This window comes from Nomascus leucogenys, chromosome 18 (assembly GCF_006542625.1).
Source record: "Nomascus leucogenys isolate Asia chromosome 18, Asia_NLE_v1, whole genome shotgun sequence".
In the NCBI taxonomy this organism is placed as follows: Eukaryota; Metazoa; Chordata; class Mammalia; order Primates; family Hylobatidae; genus Nomascus; species Nomascus leucogenys.
This window is the reverse complement of record NC_044398.1, coordinates 61,152,935-61,170,058: the sequence shown is the minus strand read 5'-3', so window position 1 is coordinate 61,170,058 and position 17,124 is coordinate 61,152,935. Positions and strand designations below refer to the sequence as shown.

The window sequence follows — 17,124 nt, the reverse complement described above, 5'->3', positions numbered from 1 at the left end:
AGTTACTACTTCCTGATCATGTTTCATTTATACTATACTCCTTTTTGTTTTATTTTTTTGTTGGTATTTTACAGCAAATCTCAGACATGTTATCTTACCCTTACCTCAATTTGCATCTCTAATTAAAGTATTAAGAACTGTTTTTTAAAAAAAGCTAACATACAACAAAATTTAAAATAATTTTTTAATATTATCTAATGTCCAGTCCAGTCTATATTTCTATTTCCCCAATTATCTTTTTATGCATGATTTGTTCAAATCAGAATCAAACAAAAGCCACACAGTATGTTTGCTTGTTAGGCCTCTTGCACCTCTTTTAGTCCATATCAGCCCCCTTCCCAGCCCCCGTGTCTGTTTTCATGCCACTGATTTGTTAGACAAATTGTGTCACTTGTCCTACAAAATTTCTCACTTTCTGGATTTACCTGGTATTTTTCCTCTTGGTGTTATTTAACTTTTTCTTCTATCCCCTGTATTTCCGGCAAATTAGTAATTTGATTTAAAAGCTTGATTATACTGAGTTTAATTTTTTTAGGCAAGAATGCTTCACTAATGGTACTTGCTATTGAATCAAATCATAAGGAACTTTATTTTTGCCTGCCTCACTTTTACTGATGACCTGTAAGTTAGGATATTTATGTCAGCCTAATCCATCCATCATAATGTTTCACATCAAGCTTTTACCAAATGGTTTTTAGCATCCGTTGATAATCAGTACTCAGTTCCATTATTTCACTAGAGAGTATAAAAACAATGATTTTTAAATTCTATCATTCCTTAAGAATCTATTAGCTGTAAGAACTTCACTGGAAGATCCTTAAAAGACAAGCTGACATGTGTTTTAAGAGGCCAATTAGAAAGCTATTATAATAGTAGAGCGAAGAAATGATGGTGGCTTGAATCACAGTAACAATAGTGGGAGTAATGAGAAGTAATTCTGAAGACAGGGCTGACAGAATTTGCCAATGTATTAGATATAAGGATTTCTGTAAAAAGGAAAAATCAAGGCTATCTCCTAACTCTGAGGCCTGAACAATTAGGATGGATTTGTTATTTACCAAGATGAGGAAGCCTGGGAAAGAAGCAGGTTTGTGTTTTTAGATGCCTTGAGCTTGACATTCATACAAAGTTAGAGTCTGGGTGAGACTCCTCTATTCAAATTCGAAACCTACAACGTTAATATAAACATCAGTCCAAAAACTCCTTAAAAGTATTCCTATATTTAACCCTGGAGCTACTTCTCAATCTCAGATCAGTAAAAGTACTTTTCTTTTCTTCTTTTCTTCACACCCAGGAAATTTATCTTGCTTGCTTTTGCTGTTCCAATAAGGTTGTCTGTAGACAAAGATGCAATGTCAGCAATTTTTCCCCTCCCATACATACACTTCATGTTACTACCAGTACATACATATGCCTATTGTTTCTAGGGATTTTACTTCTAATATGGAGAAATGGAAGTATAGTCTCTTCCTTGGGGATACAAGAAGAGTGAGTTATCTCCCAGTAAGTTGGAAACAGAAATTAAAGCTATAAACAATACATCATGGATCAGTTACCTTCACATGCTAAGTTAACTTAAGGAAACAGAAGGGCTCCTGTAAGATTTAAAAGAAAGAGAAGGAAGTTAATCATATTTTTAAAAAGATGTGTAAAATGAAGAAACAGAAGAATACAAAATAGAGAAAGAAATGTTGGTAGATTTCAGCCAAACTGTCTGTAGGAAAGTCTCCTGGTTCAAGGAACTGGGCTATCTGGTCCCAGTGGATGGTAGTGTTCCAAGGTGATGGGTTATTTGAATTGTATAATTAACTTTCTTTGTTCCGAATCTACACTCACTAAGCACCTCCCACCCTGTTATTCTATGCTTATAGTAAAATAATGTCTTTACCTAAAGACACAAGTACTATATAGTTCCTTGACAGTTACATTTCTCATTTTAAATTATTAAATTTACCTTGGTTTTCTCACCTGACCCACAAGGTTGAAGGTGAGAGCCTGGGACATGATGAAATCACCAATGTGGTTGCCCAAACAAAATTATTATGTATTTTTTGTTTGTTTGTTTTGAGACAGTCTCACTCTGTCGCCCAGGCTGGAGTGCAGTGGTGTGATCTCAGCTCACTGCAACCTCTGCCTCCTGGGTTCAAGTGATTCTCCTGCCTCAGCCTCCCAAGTAGCTGGGCCTACAGGAGTGCATCACCATGCCCAGCTGATTTTTGTATTTTTAGTAGAGATGGGGTTTTGCCATATTGGCCAGGCTGGTCTCAAACTCCTGGCCTCAAGCAATCTGCCTGCCTCGGTCGTCCAAAGTGTTGGAATTACAGGTGTGAGCCACCACACCCAGCCTAAAATTATATATTAATGGGACAGCAAAAGTAACCACAGGAAAAATCACATAACTCATTTTATTCAAGTCCCCCAAGTACTATGCAGTAATATTTCATTATTATATAGGTGCTGGTTGAGAATATTTTCAAGAATTAAGTTTTAGATGTATATAGGGCAGCAACATTAAAAAAATGAGACAAAAGGAAACTGGATCACAGTCTAAAACCAGAAATTTGGTGCTAACTATTAACGTACATTTCTAATAATCTTAGGTGAAAATTGAGTCTCAGAAGGAAAGACAGGAAACAAAATGAGTAAAAGCAGCAATATCTATTACAAAAGCTGACTCTCAATTACTGTTAGAGAAATAATAACATTTTATTTTCTTCAATTTGAAAAAAAAGTCAATATTTTATTGACTTGAAGTTTCCAACTACATATGCTACAAAACCCAAAACATAACAAGCTATTAATATAATGGAGAGCAAAGAGAGGCTTGCATTTACTGAGGACCTACAAAGGGTCAGGAACAAAGCTTATTTTTAAAATATGTATTTTATATTCATTTTCTTCCCAGAATCATCCTATGAAGTATTGTTATCCTATTGGCTAGATCTGCACTGTCCAGTATGATAACCACTAGCCACAAGGGGGCTATTGAGCAACTGAAATGTGGCTAGTCTGAATTTTAAAGGCTATTATGTGCCAAACATGCACTGGACTTTGAGGACTTAGTACAAAAAATTATGTAAAGTATCTAAACTCCAAAAAGTAAGCTCTTTTCAACATATATCCAAGGTCAAGCGTAGATAACTATCTTTTAGATCTTCCTCAATTCTTCCCCCTCCATGTTCAATCCATCACAGTTCTGTAGCTGAAAACACTGCTGTGCATGTTCTGATAATATGCGTAGCCTGGAATCTAAAAGTGTGCTAATTTTGTATGTAACACTGTTCACATTATATGCTTTTAGAGCATTCTTATAAGAAAAAAATAAGTTTAATTGTATTACGCACAAAACATTATTTTATTAATTAACTATTATTCATAAAAAGATTTTCACTAAAAATTAGGAGTATATAAATCTGGTGACATTTCAAGTTAAAAGAAAATCTGATCTAATATTTTCAATTGTAACTACTTAAGAATCTAAAAATAAAGGAGAATAGCCACCCTACTTTTTTAGACCTATTGTTAGCCTATAAGTAGGTCACGTTGTACAAAGTTTCCCACATTTGCTAAATAAAATTATAGTGTAAATTGGTACAGAACAATCTAAGATTCTATTATGCAAACATAATTGCTTAAAAATAAGGAAGCTAAAAACTAGTATTCTCTGCTTTCATATTTGTAACTTCTGACTAAACCTACTGAATCTCAAATTAATTTCATTTAATAATGACAACAAAACAACTCCGTAAGAAAACTCCAAGTTTATACAGACCAGAGATTTTGGGAGGTGTGAATGTTGGAGGTACCATAAGAAACAACAACAGAAAATGGCAAGAGTAAATCTAAGGAGGCCTCCTTCACCCATCTTTGGGCAAAAATCAATATAACACTGCATTATTACTGACAGGAGACTACTGCACACCTTTGGGAGTTGATGTACAAAAGAAAAAAAAAATGGCTATGAGTCCCTGAACCAGGCATTTTACATTTAGAAACCCTCCAATATAGGTATTTAGTCTTGACAACTCTGTTTTAGAAAAGCAGTTATTCTCATCCTGTGGCATAAAACAATTGCCTTTTAAAAATAAACATTACTGAGCTTCACCTTCAAGTTGACTAAGAGAGAGCCTAGGTATTATATTCTAGCCCGTTCACCAATTAGTTTATCCTGTGGCAATACAACAGGGTTTTAATTATTAGAGTCTGTAATCTGATAGGACAAGTTTCCTTCTTCAAAATTTGTGGGCTCTTTTATGACCCTTTGCTCTTCCATAAAAATTGCTGGAATCAGCTTAAGTTCCACAAAATTCCTATCAGGATTTTAACTGCAAATGCACTAAATTTCAAGTAAATAGGCAGGGGACATCTTAAGCACAGTGAGTCTTTTTACCCATGAAAATGGTATTGCCCTGCATTTATTTAGATGGCATCTTTAAAAACGTTGTTCTAGTCTTACACATCTATTATTGATTACTAGTCTCTTATATTTTTTCATTGCTATCTTAAAAGGTAATTTTATAATATGCAGTATTTGTTGCTGGTATATAGGAATATTGTACAATAAAGTTTTGACACAAATATTAGATTGCATTTTACATCAACAGATTGAAAAAATATGACAATACCAAGAGTTAAGAAATGGAGCAATGAAAATTCATTATCGTTAAAAGTTTAAAGTAGTATAATTACTTTGAAGAAGTTTTATTTTTCTAGTAAATTTGAAGAGGTACATAAGCTATGACTGAGCAATTCTACTCCTAGGTATATCCACCTAAAGAATCTTCTACACATGTGTACAAAGAGACATTTATCTCCTTGCACAAATTGAGGTAGTTTGTAAAAGAAAAAGAAAAAAAAAAGAAGTTGGAAATGGTCTAAATGCCCATCAACAGAAGGGTGAAGTAATTATGGCCTATTCATATAATACAATACTGCACAGGAATAGAAATGAATGACTTGAACCAGAAGTAAACCTTGGTTCATATAAGAAGCTGCTCCTGCAAGTGCCAAGAATGATACAAGCCCTAAACAGTGAGCGGAGATAAATGTATAGAATGAATGTATGAATAATGTATGCAATCAAATTTGAGGCTAAGCAAGAATAAGTTGGACTAGGGTGGTGTCAGTGAGAGAAGTGGAGGGATTAAATAAATATTTAGAAGATAAAAATCATCTGGTTTGGGAGATGGACTGGAAAACAAGAGATGATGGGAGAAGTATCAGAATCCCAATGGGGATGTAATATGAAAGCAGCAGTATCAAGAGTGAAAGTACAAGAGAAAAATAAATGCAGTAAATCCAAGACGTAAGACTTAAATGCCAGCAGTGAAACGATAAAGGACAAAGTGATGTGAGAAGCTGGAAGAATTATCTAGCAATACAGCAGTATCATATAAAGCTGAGCTGTGAAGAAAATGATTACGGGCACATAATATGTGCATTTAACGTTCATGAATCCAGTCACATGCCCTGGAGGAAAGAGGAAGGTGAGAAGTAATTTGGGCAACAACCCACTATTCTATTCAAGAACATGTATATTCAGGTGTGTTAATTAGGGTGAACGTTGAGGAGCTGAAAGAAAGAGGCTCCAAAAACAATGATTTAAAGAAAATAGAAGTGTACTTTTCCTCTTAACAGTCTAGAGTTCCTCCAAGTCATCCATGGACATTCATTTACATGTAATTCTTATGGTCCTGCGAGCTGTCTCTAAATGAAGTAAAGTAGGCTTCTGCGTATCCACTCTACTACTACTGAAGATGTGAAAGTAGATTGTGTTACAGCTTGGATGTTTGTCCCCTAATAATCTCATGTTGAAATTTGATCTCCATTGTTAGGGGTGGGGCCTAATGGGAAGTGTTTAGGTAACAGTGGTGGATCCCTCATGAATGGCTTGGTGCCAACCTCATCCTCATGGTTATGAGTGAGTTCCCATGAAAGCAGGTTGTTAAAAAGAGCCTGGCACTCCCTCCTTGCTTCCTCTTTTGCTGTGTGATTTCTGCACACACTGGCTTCCCTTCACCTTTTGCCACTAGTGGAAGCAGTCTGCACCTTACCAGATGCAGATGCCCAATCTTTAACTTCTCCAGACATCAAAATTGTGAGCCAAGTAAGCCTTTTTTTTCTTTATTAAATTACCCAGCCTCAGATATTCCTTTATGTCAACACAGCCTAAGACAGATTCAGACACGTAAAGGACACCAGAGGGGTAGAAAAGAAAGGCTATGACTGGTTCCTGGAGCATAATACTCTGAACGATGGAGGCATATACAGAAATTTGGAAGAATTTGAAACCAACGTGGTACAAAAGTGGAGATACTTGCATACATATTCACTTATCGATGTTCTCAAGGTAGATTTCAAGATACTTTTATTAAAGATAAAACCAGTCTTGTCAAGAATAGGCTTAAAATGCAGTATTTTATGCTTCTCACTTTATTTTGCATAGCAGGCAAATACTCATATCAAAGTGACTTAAGTAAAAGGTAACTGAAAAATTATCACAAATTCTACATTGATATCGTAACTTTTCTTCATATTCCTCTTTATATCTGTTAGAATAAAATAAGAAAGTCTTTCCCTATATGTTTTGACACTATAAATAAATGATGAAGAATCATGGTAAATTGTTCCAAAGTCTATTAAAAATTAAAAGCTTCCCAAGAATGCTATTTTTTTTTTTTTTTTCAGAAGACTGGAAAGATTATAAATCTAATGCCTGGCAAAAACTATTACAAAGATGATGGAAACATTGTTTTTCAATTTGTATCAAATATTTCAATAGAGATTTAACCACTCAAATCTCAAGGGATAAAATCAACAGATTTTTCCAGGTAGGGATAGCAGTGACGTAAGGTGATGTGATGGTTAATTTTATATGTCAACATGAGTGGGTCACCAGATGCCCAGATATCTGGCTAAACATTACATCTGGCGCATCTGCAAGGGTGTTAGAGAACAGACTCGCATTTGAATTGGTGGACTGGGTAAAGCAAATTGCCCTTTCCAAGGTGGGTGGGCTGCCATCATTCAATCCATTCAGGGCCTGACCAGAACAAAAAAGCTGAAGCAAGGTTGAATTGAATTCTCTCTACCTGACTGCTTGAGCTGAGACACTGGTCTTCCCCCCATGAACTGAGACTTACATGACCAGCTTTCCTGGGTCTCCAGCTTGCAAACAACAGATTGTGGGACTTAACCTCCATAATCATATGAAGCAATTCCTTATGACAGTTCTCATTTTATATCCATTTATCTATCTATCTATCTATCTATCTATCTATCTATCTATCTACATGTAAACATAGAAATACAGGTATCTCCTACTCGTTCCATTTCTCTGGAGAACACTGACTAATACAGGTAAGTAATAATAATCATATTTACTGTTTAATAAGCTCCTTCCTAATAAAGACACGTTTAGGAAGAATATGTTCAAAAACTTAATTTTATGCCTTGGCAGAGAGGAGACAAATTCTTCCCTCCAAACATGTCAAAGACATAATGCAAGGGTTTAAAAAGCAGTCATTGCCTTTTAAGAGCCTGATTTAAAGAAAACTAATAATGAGAAGAGACCTTAGAGGTCTTTTAGTTCTTTGCTATTTGTCCTCTGCAATTTGTGTGCAGCATCTGAAATCACTGACAACCCTCTTCTTTTGGAAGCTGCTGCCACTTATGTATCTATACCACTGAATCTTCCAATTTTTTATTTCTGTAAGTTACTGAGTGACGGGCATAGCTATGTAATACAGTAACATGCATAGCTATACATTTGAAATATTTTAAACCCATGTATCCAAAAGGCTTATAATCTAACAGGGTAGACACACAGGTAAATTAACAACAACTATGCTGTGAGAGGGGATATGTTCAAATGAGGTGTCATCAAAAATCAGCCTGAGGCAGACGAATAAGCCAGGCCTCCAAGCAGAAAAAAGAGATGTTTCAGGGAGCAGCAGGTAACAAAGGCAAGGGGGAGTGAAAAGAACCTGACATATTCAAGATACTGTATTCATTAATTCTGCCAACAAGTATTTACTGAACATGTAATATATACTAGGTACTTAACTGAGAGCTGGGTATTCATTCATTCAATGGTATGGAAAAACAGGCATAAACTCCTTCCTTTTTATGGAGAGCAGCAGACAGACACTAACCAAATAATCATACTATTTCAGTGTAACTATAAACTAAGAACATGCACAGAAGAAAAGCAGATGGTTCCATGATGATGTGCAGGCTTACCCTCTGGAGGGTAGGAGATGGTTTTGGAAGACTTCTGTAGGAAAGAATTCTTAAGCTGGCATCTATAAGATGAGTGAATAGGAGTTATCTAAGTAAAAAGGAAAGAAATAGATTCAAGGAGAAGTGTGACACACATGAAGCAAAAATAAAAAAATAAAAGGAGAAAGAAGAGGTAGGCAAGGAAAAGATTAACACAGAGCCTTGAAAGCTCCACTAAGATTTCAGTCTTTATCCTACAAGTTTGGTAAGCCACTTTAGAATTTATGTTGTATTTGTGTCACAGATTTGCATTTAAAAGGCAAAAGATCTACTGACTCTGAAGAGAAACTAGAGTATCAGATGTGTATTTAAGATCACTTTGATTCCAGGGTGCAGGATAAATTGGAAAAGGTCAGGAATATATGTGGGTAGACCTACTTGATAGTCTATTAAGTCGACAAATATTTATTGAGCACCTACTATGTGGCAAGCACCGCTGGTACACTGGAGATACAGGAACAAAGTCTGACCACATGAAATTTATACTCTATTAAGGGAGAACAGTCAACAGACAAACAAATGCTCGGAGTCTACAAAGTCATGGAGTGGTAAGTGCCATGAAGGTAAACAAAGTAGTGTCAGAGAATGGCGAACGAGGAATACACACAGAATTATTGGAAATCTAGGCAACAAGTGACGACAGCCTGGATTAATGTGGCAGCAGCGAGAGAAGTGGGTGGACTGAAAAGTTATTTAAGAGATAAAAAAAATATCATCTGGTCTTGAGGATGGACTGGAAATGTGGGATGATGGGGAACAGTGTCAAAGACAACTCCTAGGTTAGCAGCTATATGCGTGTCACTCTTTAAGGAGAGTATAGTGTGAGAAGAGTCTAACAGAAGTTTTGAAGGACTCCAAAATGTCATGACTGAGAAGAAAATGAATATGCAGAGGGGAGCAGCAGCAGGGAAGGTGAACATTAGGTTACTTTGCAGACTGAGTAAGAAGTGAGGAAACACTTCTCAAGAAGACATCAAGACTAGGCAAGACCAGACAATTCCTAAGAAAAATATTTAAGGGAAAAGATACGAGATAGGGTTAATAGCTGGAGGGAGACATGGTAGTCAGGGTAACAGCTAGAGGGAGATGTTGGAGTCTACATAAGGTTTCATGTTGCTTTCCTTTTGGTTTTCAGATTAGGGAGACACAAGTTCAAAAGGGCATATCAGGAGGGTAGAACTACAAATATAGAGGACAGAAGGGTCTGTTTTAAGGCAGAGAGGATATAGATGTTAGAAAGATCTAACATGTAGGGGCCATTCAGAAGGTAGGGACTTGATAACCTGGGTTTGAAGGGTGAGTAACAGGAAAGAACTTGATACGGTTCTTAGTTTCATGGCTTAGGTGACTACAGATACCACTCACAAGGTAGGGAACAAAGTAGTAGAAAAGGCTGGGGCTTAAAGAGGAAAAAGGAGGAAAGGGCTATGAGAAGGAAACAAAGATGAATTCAACTTTACAAAATGAATTTACCGTTATGTTTGATAGACAAGTGGAACTACACAGTAGCAATCAGGTATTTCAGAGCTCAGACTGAGATGACTGAACTTATTATCATATAAGTAGTAGGTGAAGTACCATCACCCAGGAAAAGTACATTAAAGACTAAAAATGTATTGGGAAAAATAGAATGAGATTCAGAACAGAGCCTTAGGGAGTCTTTAAGGTTTAACAAAGAATGTTTAAAATCCATATCCATTTAAATGCACTACTGTTTTCTTTCCTATCTTCTGAAATTCCTAGAGAAACATCTTACACTTTTATATTTTTTTCAAAACTGAAAAACATGCAGAACCAAAATAAATCTTCTAATGCCGACATTATTGATTTCTATATCTTAGCAATATATATTATAATAAATATTTTTAAAATTCTCAAAGGTACTCAATGTGATCTCTGTAAAAAAAAATAATGAGTCAATATAAAACTGGTAGGATATGTTTAAGTATCTATCTGGGTATGTGATGTTTTTGCCAAAGTTAGGGAATTATCTTTAGGCCTTAAAAAAAATGAAGGATAGGAGAAATTATAGTTTTGTAGATCCTACAAGTTCAAATAACTTTTCTGGCTGTTCATTCAACAAATGTAAGATACTGAGAATGGAGAGAGTGATAAAACACAGTCCTTGACCTCCTTGAGGAGCTCTCAGCCTACATCATGGTACATATGGTACCAGGAGTTGGCAACTATGGCCCACTGGCCAAATCTGGCCCTCTGCCTATTTTTGTAAATAAAATTGCATTGAAATATAGCCACACTCATTTGTTGAAACACTGTCTATGGCTGCTCTTGCACTAAAACAGGCAAGTTTAGTAGTTGTGACAGACCACACCACCTGCCAACCCTAAAATACGTATTATCTGGCCCATTACAGAAAAAGTTTGCCAACCCTTGATATAGAACAAAAATAAGCCTGTAGAAAATATTATTTCCTCAGGGAGATAATATGGTTTCAGGGGCTTGGAGTGGGTTTCATAGGGAAGGTAAGTAAGGTAAGGTAAAGGTAAGTGAAAGCTCACAAAAAAACTAAAAAAAAGAAGAAATATCACACAGGCCAGGTGCAGTGGCTCACGACTGTAATTCCAACACTTTGGGAGGCTGAGGTATGCAGATCACTTGAGTTCAGGAGTTCGAGACCAACATGGGCAACATGGTGAAACCCTGTGTGTTTCTACAAAAAATACAAAAATTAGCCAAGCATGGTGGCCTGCACCTGTAGTCCCAGCTACTTGGGAGGCTGAGGTAGAATTGCTGGAACCCGGGAAGTGGAGGTTTTAATAAGCCTAGATTACACCTCTGCACTCCAGCCTGGGTGACAGAGTGAGACCTCGTCTCAAAAAAAAAAAAAAAAAGAAAAAAGAAAATACATATCACCCACAAAGGCACAGGGTTAGAAAACACTATTTGGCCAGGCGCAGTGGCTCATGCCTGTAATCCCAGCACTCTAGGAGGCTGAGGCAGGGGGATCACGAGGTCAGGAGTTTGAGACCAGCCTGGCCAACATGGTGAAACCCCGTCTCTACTAAAAAATACAAAATTAGCCAGGTGTGGTGGCACGCACCTGTAATCCCAGCTACTTGGGAGGCTGAGGCAGGAGAATTGCTTGAACCTGGGAGGCGGAGGTTGCAGTGAGCAAGATCACACCACTGCACTCCAGCTTGGGCGACAGGGCAAGACTCCATCTTGGGGGAAAAAAAAAAAGAAAACACTGTATTTTAGGAAAACAAGAACAAGCATAGTCCATCTAGTACATAGGATATTAAAAGTGGTAAGTGAGAGGATGGGAGAGAATAACACTGGTAAAAACAGGTTAAGGTTACATTGCTTTGTTAGAAGTTTAAACTAGTAGCTGGGAGGATAGTAATTTATCAAAAAAGTTAAAATGCTAAGATTTATGAATGACAAGTTTTTTTGAAATTAGAATAGCTTTAATGTTATTCTTTTAATGTTTTTCTCACTGATTTGTATCCTGACATTTTTTGACAAAGAGATTATAGAAACCCAAATATAGAACTAAATATTATCCTGAGTATACAAAGGGACATGATGCCATACATTTGAATGCCATGTAATTCATCATGCTGTCATAGAAGGAAAAAAGACTTAGAAATTTAGGGCTGGGCGCGGTGGCTCATGCCTGTAATTCTAGCACTTTGGGAAGCCGAGGTGGGCAGATCGCTTCAGGTCAGGAGTTCGAGACTAGCCAGGCCAACATGGTGAAATCCTGTCTCTATTAAAAATACAAAAATTGGCCAGGCATGGTGGCGGGTGCCTGTAATCCCAGCTACTTGCGGAGCTGAGGGAAGACAATCACTTGAACTCAGGAGGTGGAGGTTGTAGTGAGCCAGGATCGTGCCAGTGCATTTCAGCCTGGGCAAGAGAGCGAGACTCCTTCTTGGGAAAAAAAAAAAAAAAAAAAAAGACTTAGAAATTTAGCTATGGGAATCAGGGAGCAGATGGAAGTTGCTGAGCAAAGGAAAGAAACAATCCAATGTGGATTTTAGAAAGCATAACTCATGATAGGAAGGGAGGGTGGGCTGAAGTATGAGAGCTACAATAGAGAGAGTAGTCTGGAAGCTGCTGACTAAGCAGTTTGAAAGGCAATGTTTATGGCAGAGGACAGGAGGAAAACAGGTTCAGTATATTTAAGGAGAGACTGAAAATAATATATAGAGATTTAATTGAATACATCCAAGAGTGGCTCTTAGGTAGACAACTGAAAAGATCTACAAGCAGATGAGATTTGGAAGTAGTGGTGGCTGAAATCATAGGAATGGGTAAAATTTCTTCAGGGGCAGGTAATACACATATGAAGGAAATTAAAAAAGAGAAGACAGGAAAATCTCCACATTTAATAGAGTAAGAATAGCTAGGAGAGAAACAGGAAAATAAGATAAAGGTGATGTTGCAGAAGTCAAGTGCATAGTTTCAAGAAAAAGACAGCTTAGCACATAGAATAAAGAGTCAAGTTGTTCGGGTATATTCATAAGTTCTTCTGGTGACAAAGTTCAAGATACTGCAATGAGAGAGATAGCAACCAAATGTTTACCTATAGAATAAAGTGCCATGAACTATTTGTGGTGGTTAAGGATAAGAACTCTGAATTCAGAGGGACCTGGGTTGCAATCCCAGCTCTGCTATCTTGGGAAAGTTCAACTTTCTAAGTTTCAGTTTTCAACCTATAATATATATAATATGTATATACTTACTTGCCTCACAGAATTGCAGAGAAGAATAAGTGAGATAATATAAAGTACTTAGAACAGTGCCTGGCACATAGGAAGTAACGGAATATTGGCAGTTATTATTAAAATCATTTTTACTAGGAATGGAAAAGCAAATCACTGTAAACTATTGCCTGAAAGCAACTTTGCTGCCAGAGCCAAAAAGGCCAAAAAATGTTACATATTGATAAGGATACAAAATATGGTTTACCTTTCTATAAAAACTATAGTTTACCTTAAGTGGAATCACTATGTGGAATTATACAGTAATATAGAAATAGGAATTAAATACAACACAACAAAACTTAATTGGGTCTTCCATCTGAGAAAGAAAAAACTACAAGTCTATATAAAGGCCTGCTCAGAGAAACAGGAGAACTGACCAGCAGATGGAGTGCTGTAGAAAGTGTTGGCAGGCAAAACTCCAGTGAAGTAGGACTCATTAGGATGCCTGTTTTATTCCTTAAAGATATTTAATTCTCTCTGCTTTAATCACCAAATAACTTTATTAGTAGGGTTTCCAACACACCTCAACACTGATACTGATATTTTGACTGGTGAAACAGATATCCTAGAATATACAATACTAGAATTCCCTAGTATTTTATAAACTGGAAAAAGTGGTAATTCTGGTTTTGAGATTAAATAGTAAAAAACGAGTGATCTGATTTTGAGATTTCTCAGGGGTATGTCAATCTGCAAGACTCAGAAACCAGGCCTTAGATCATAAGGCTTCCCTGTGAAGTCTAGCTTAAATCAAGCTAAAAAAGTTGAGGACACCCTCTCCTTTTGTGGTCATTACAATGACATATAGGATCAAATCAAGTTTTTGTGACCACTCCTCAACTTTTTCACCTTTAGAAGAACTACTATCCAGACCTATACTTGAAAGAAAATCCAAACAGTTGATTAAAAAAAAAATTAAAATAACAGTTTAACCTTACTGCACAAGTAACTATATCCATCTGTCTCCACATGCTTACTGGAAGCTGCTAAAACAGTATTAAAATTGATGTTAAACAATAAGTTAACCAGAAAATTCAAGTAAGGGAACCGTCAAATCCTATGCTCATAGACTTAAAGTAATAGGATCAATATCACCATTATATAATTTTAGATGACAGTGTCCACAACCTATAAAGTCTCACTGCCTCCACAGGACTTGTTCAAAGAGTTTTGCCCACAAACAGTAAAAATCCAACCACAAGTTGAGTATACCTAACCCCAAAACCCAAAATCTGAAATGTTCCAAAATCTTAAACTTTTTGAGTGCTAACATATTACTCAAAGGAAATGCTCAAAGGAAATCTGGATTTCAGATTTTCAGATACTACGCCAGTATATAATGCATATATTCCAAAATCTGAATAAAAATCTGAACTGCAAAGCAAGTATTTCAGATAAGAAATACTCAACCTGCTGGCCGGGAGCGGTGGCTCATGCCTGTAATCCCAGCACTTTGGGAGGCTGAGGCTGGCGGATCATGAGGTCAGGAGATCAAGACCATTCTGGCTAACACGGTGAAACCTGGTCTCTACTAAAAATACAAAAAAATTAGCCGGGCGCGGTGGCGGGCGCCTGTAGTCCCAGCTACTCAGGAGGCTGAGGCAGGAGAATGGGGTGAACCTGGGAGGCGAAGGTTGCAGTAAGCCGAGATCCCGCGCCACTGTACTCCAGCCTGAGCGACAGAGTGAGACTCCGTCTCAAAAAAAAAAAAAAAAAAAGAAATACTCAACCTGCTTATGTTTTTATGGCATATCTACAGACAATTAACACTCACGCTGATTCATGGATTTCCTCCTGCCACCTCCCTATGCTGCCAAGCTCACGAGCTGAGGGAGTAGAACCTACAATTTTAATGCTGTACTCTACAGAGACCACATGAAAAAAACTAAAGTCCACAGACACATCATATAGTCCAAAGTCAAATATAAACTTTTTTGCTTATCCATTTAGAATGTAAGTACTGCTCCCCCACCAACCAACTTTCTTAGAGCTAGAATTTAACGCCCTGTAACACAACTACAAATAATAGTAAAAGCCAAAGATTGTGTGGTATCTAGTTCTTGGGCAAGCCTACTTAAGCAGCTTGACCTTGTAAGTTGCATTCACACACAAAAATTATAAATACTTAAATCAGATGATCCTGGATGACAAGATAAAACCGCTGTCATGTCCCACTCAACAGTAAGAACTCATAAATTAGGGAAATCGAAATATTAAACTAGGCACAAACTGCAAATCCTTGCTCTTCCATTCTAGGGATACTTAGCTACTTTGTTTCAGAGAGGTGACACAATGCCTAATGAATGAATGAGAATCCTATTATATTTTATAAGATCTCCATTACCAAAGATTCAAATTACCATCATTTAGTTCAATTTATTTATGTTGAACATCTTATTACCCAATAATGTTAGTTATATGGAACAGATTATGAAAAATTAGCAATCTGTTTCAGAAAGTGCAAAATAGTCTTAGTCCTTACACAAACTGGCTTGGTTCAGATTTTCAATTCTAGGTTTGAATTCCTGAGGGATAGTTAAAAACCACAAAGCCAACCCCAAAGGAATCTGCTCTAATTTTTTCAGTATCTATGAAATAAAAAACACAAAAATGGAATTATGAAATTACTACTCTGTGGATGGTGCATATACAAAACCTAAGCATATCCCAGGTTTACTCAAGAGAAGTGAAGTTCAGAATGACTGCATTTACCTAATGTTATAGGACGTTTGAGTAGCAACCAGGGCAAGGAATTCCTCTCGAAATTTCAAAAACTTAATATGAAAAAATTACACATTGCCCCTGTAGTTATCAGCACCAAGAATCTGAATGCCCATTGGGAACTCTGCAATTCAGTAAGTAAGTGTAGCTATCAAAGAGTTCATCAGTATCTGGAACCTTATTTTACTCCAGCATCCAAATGATTTCTACTTAAAATCAATCTGAGGCATTAACTCCACAGCCAGATCCCACCTGCTCTGCCAGGGCTAAAGAGAGGGTCAGATACAGGGATACTAGCTTTGGCATTAAACCCAAGCTCAGCGCAGGGTGTGTCCAGGTTGCCGTGAAACCGGTCCTACAGCCCATTAGCGCGAGGCTACCCCTTGTTTCCTGGAGATGATGTCTCCCGTGACTCTTTCCCCGCGTGACAGGGCGCCCTGGCAGGAGCGACACCCCGCCCCCTCTTCTACCTCTTTCCGAGGAGGCCCCGAGACCGGACCCCAGACTGGGCCTCCAAGACGACCACCCGTCTGACGTCTGCTAAGCAGTGAGTGTAGCAGGGCTCTCGACCGCCACCTCCAGCCGCTGGGGGACGGTGAAAGGGATTCCCCGCCGGGGGCCGAATAGGAGGAGCCACGGGGGCCGGGCCCCTCCCCCAGCGGGCTTACCCTCCGCCGCCGCCTACTCGTTGCAGCCGCCCCGCTTCCTTGCGGAGCAGCCCGAAGCACTGCGTCCAGCAGCAGTTCCCCATTGCATGCCGCCCAGGCGCCGCCGCTTCTCCTCCTCCTCCCGCTCAATGCCCAAATCCAGGCCCGGCAACCGCATCCGCGCGGCACGAGCCGAAATGGGGTTCAGGGACCGAGGGCGCGCCGGCCGAAGCCCGGCGGCTTGAGGGGACGGGGCGACGAAAGAGACGAGGCGCTAGGGAACAAAGGCAGTGTTTACTCCAGCGGCAGCAGAGCCACCGCTGCGCGAGGGAGGAGCACCGGGCTCAAGGCTCTGGACTCCCTCGCCGTCCGCATGGCCCTTCTCGCCTCAGCCCCTAGCCCAGCGCGAGTGACCGCCTCCAGCTGCCGAAGGAGGCCAGTCTCCGCGAGCCGAGCACCCTGGCCCCGCCCCCAGCGCGCCCAGGCCCCCGCTCGCCGCCGACGCTGCCACACCCCCGGCCTCTCCCGCGCCCCAATTGGGCGCGCTACCTCGGGGCCTCGCCTTCCCCGGCGACCGGCCTTTGCGTCACTTCCGCTCGCTCCTGGTTCAGCAGCTTCTGCCTGCGAGAAGGTTTAATTCCTGCGTGCAGACGTTTGTTTTGTTGGACCTTGACCTGAGTAGGAAATTTCCCTCTCTCATTGCAGTTTCGGGCATCCTCGTCCGGAGCACGCTGGGCGTGGCATGG

The 17,124-nt window shown here is 38.9% G+C and overlaps 1 protein-coding gene across 2 annotated transcripts in view; it reads right to left on the bottom strand.

Moving 5' to 3' along the window:
* Window positions 1-16,839, bottom strand: part of AP1AR (adaptor related protein complex 1 associated regulatory protein) — a 37,999-nt gene extending 21,160 nt beyond the window's left edge. For both annotated transcript variants that reach the window (XM_030798096.1, XM_030798097.1), the window contains exon 1: window positions 16,400-16,839. In XM_030798096.1, the coding sequence (XP_030653956.1) occupies window positions 16,400-16,482 (83 nt within the window). In that variant the 5' untranslated portion in view covers window positions 16,483-16,839. The remainder of the gene's footprint in view (window positions 1-16,399) is intronic.
* Window positions 16,840-17,124: the final 285 nt, after the last annotated feature.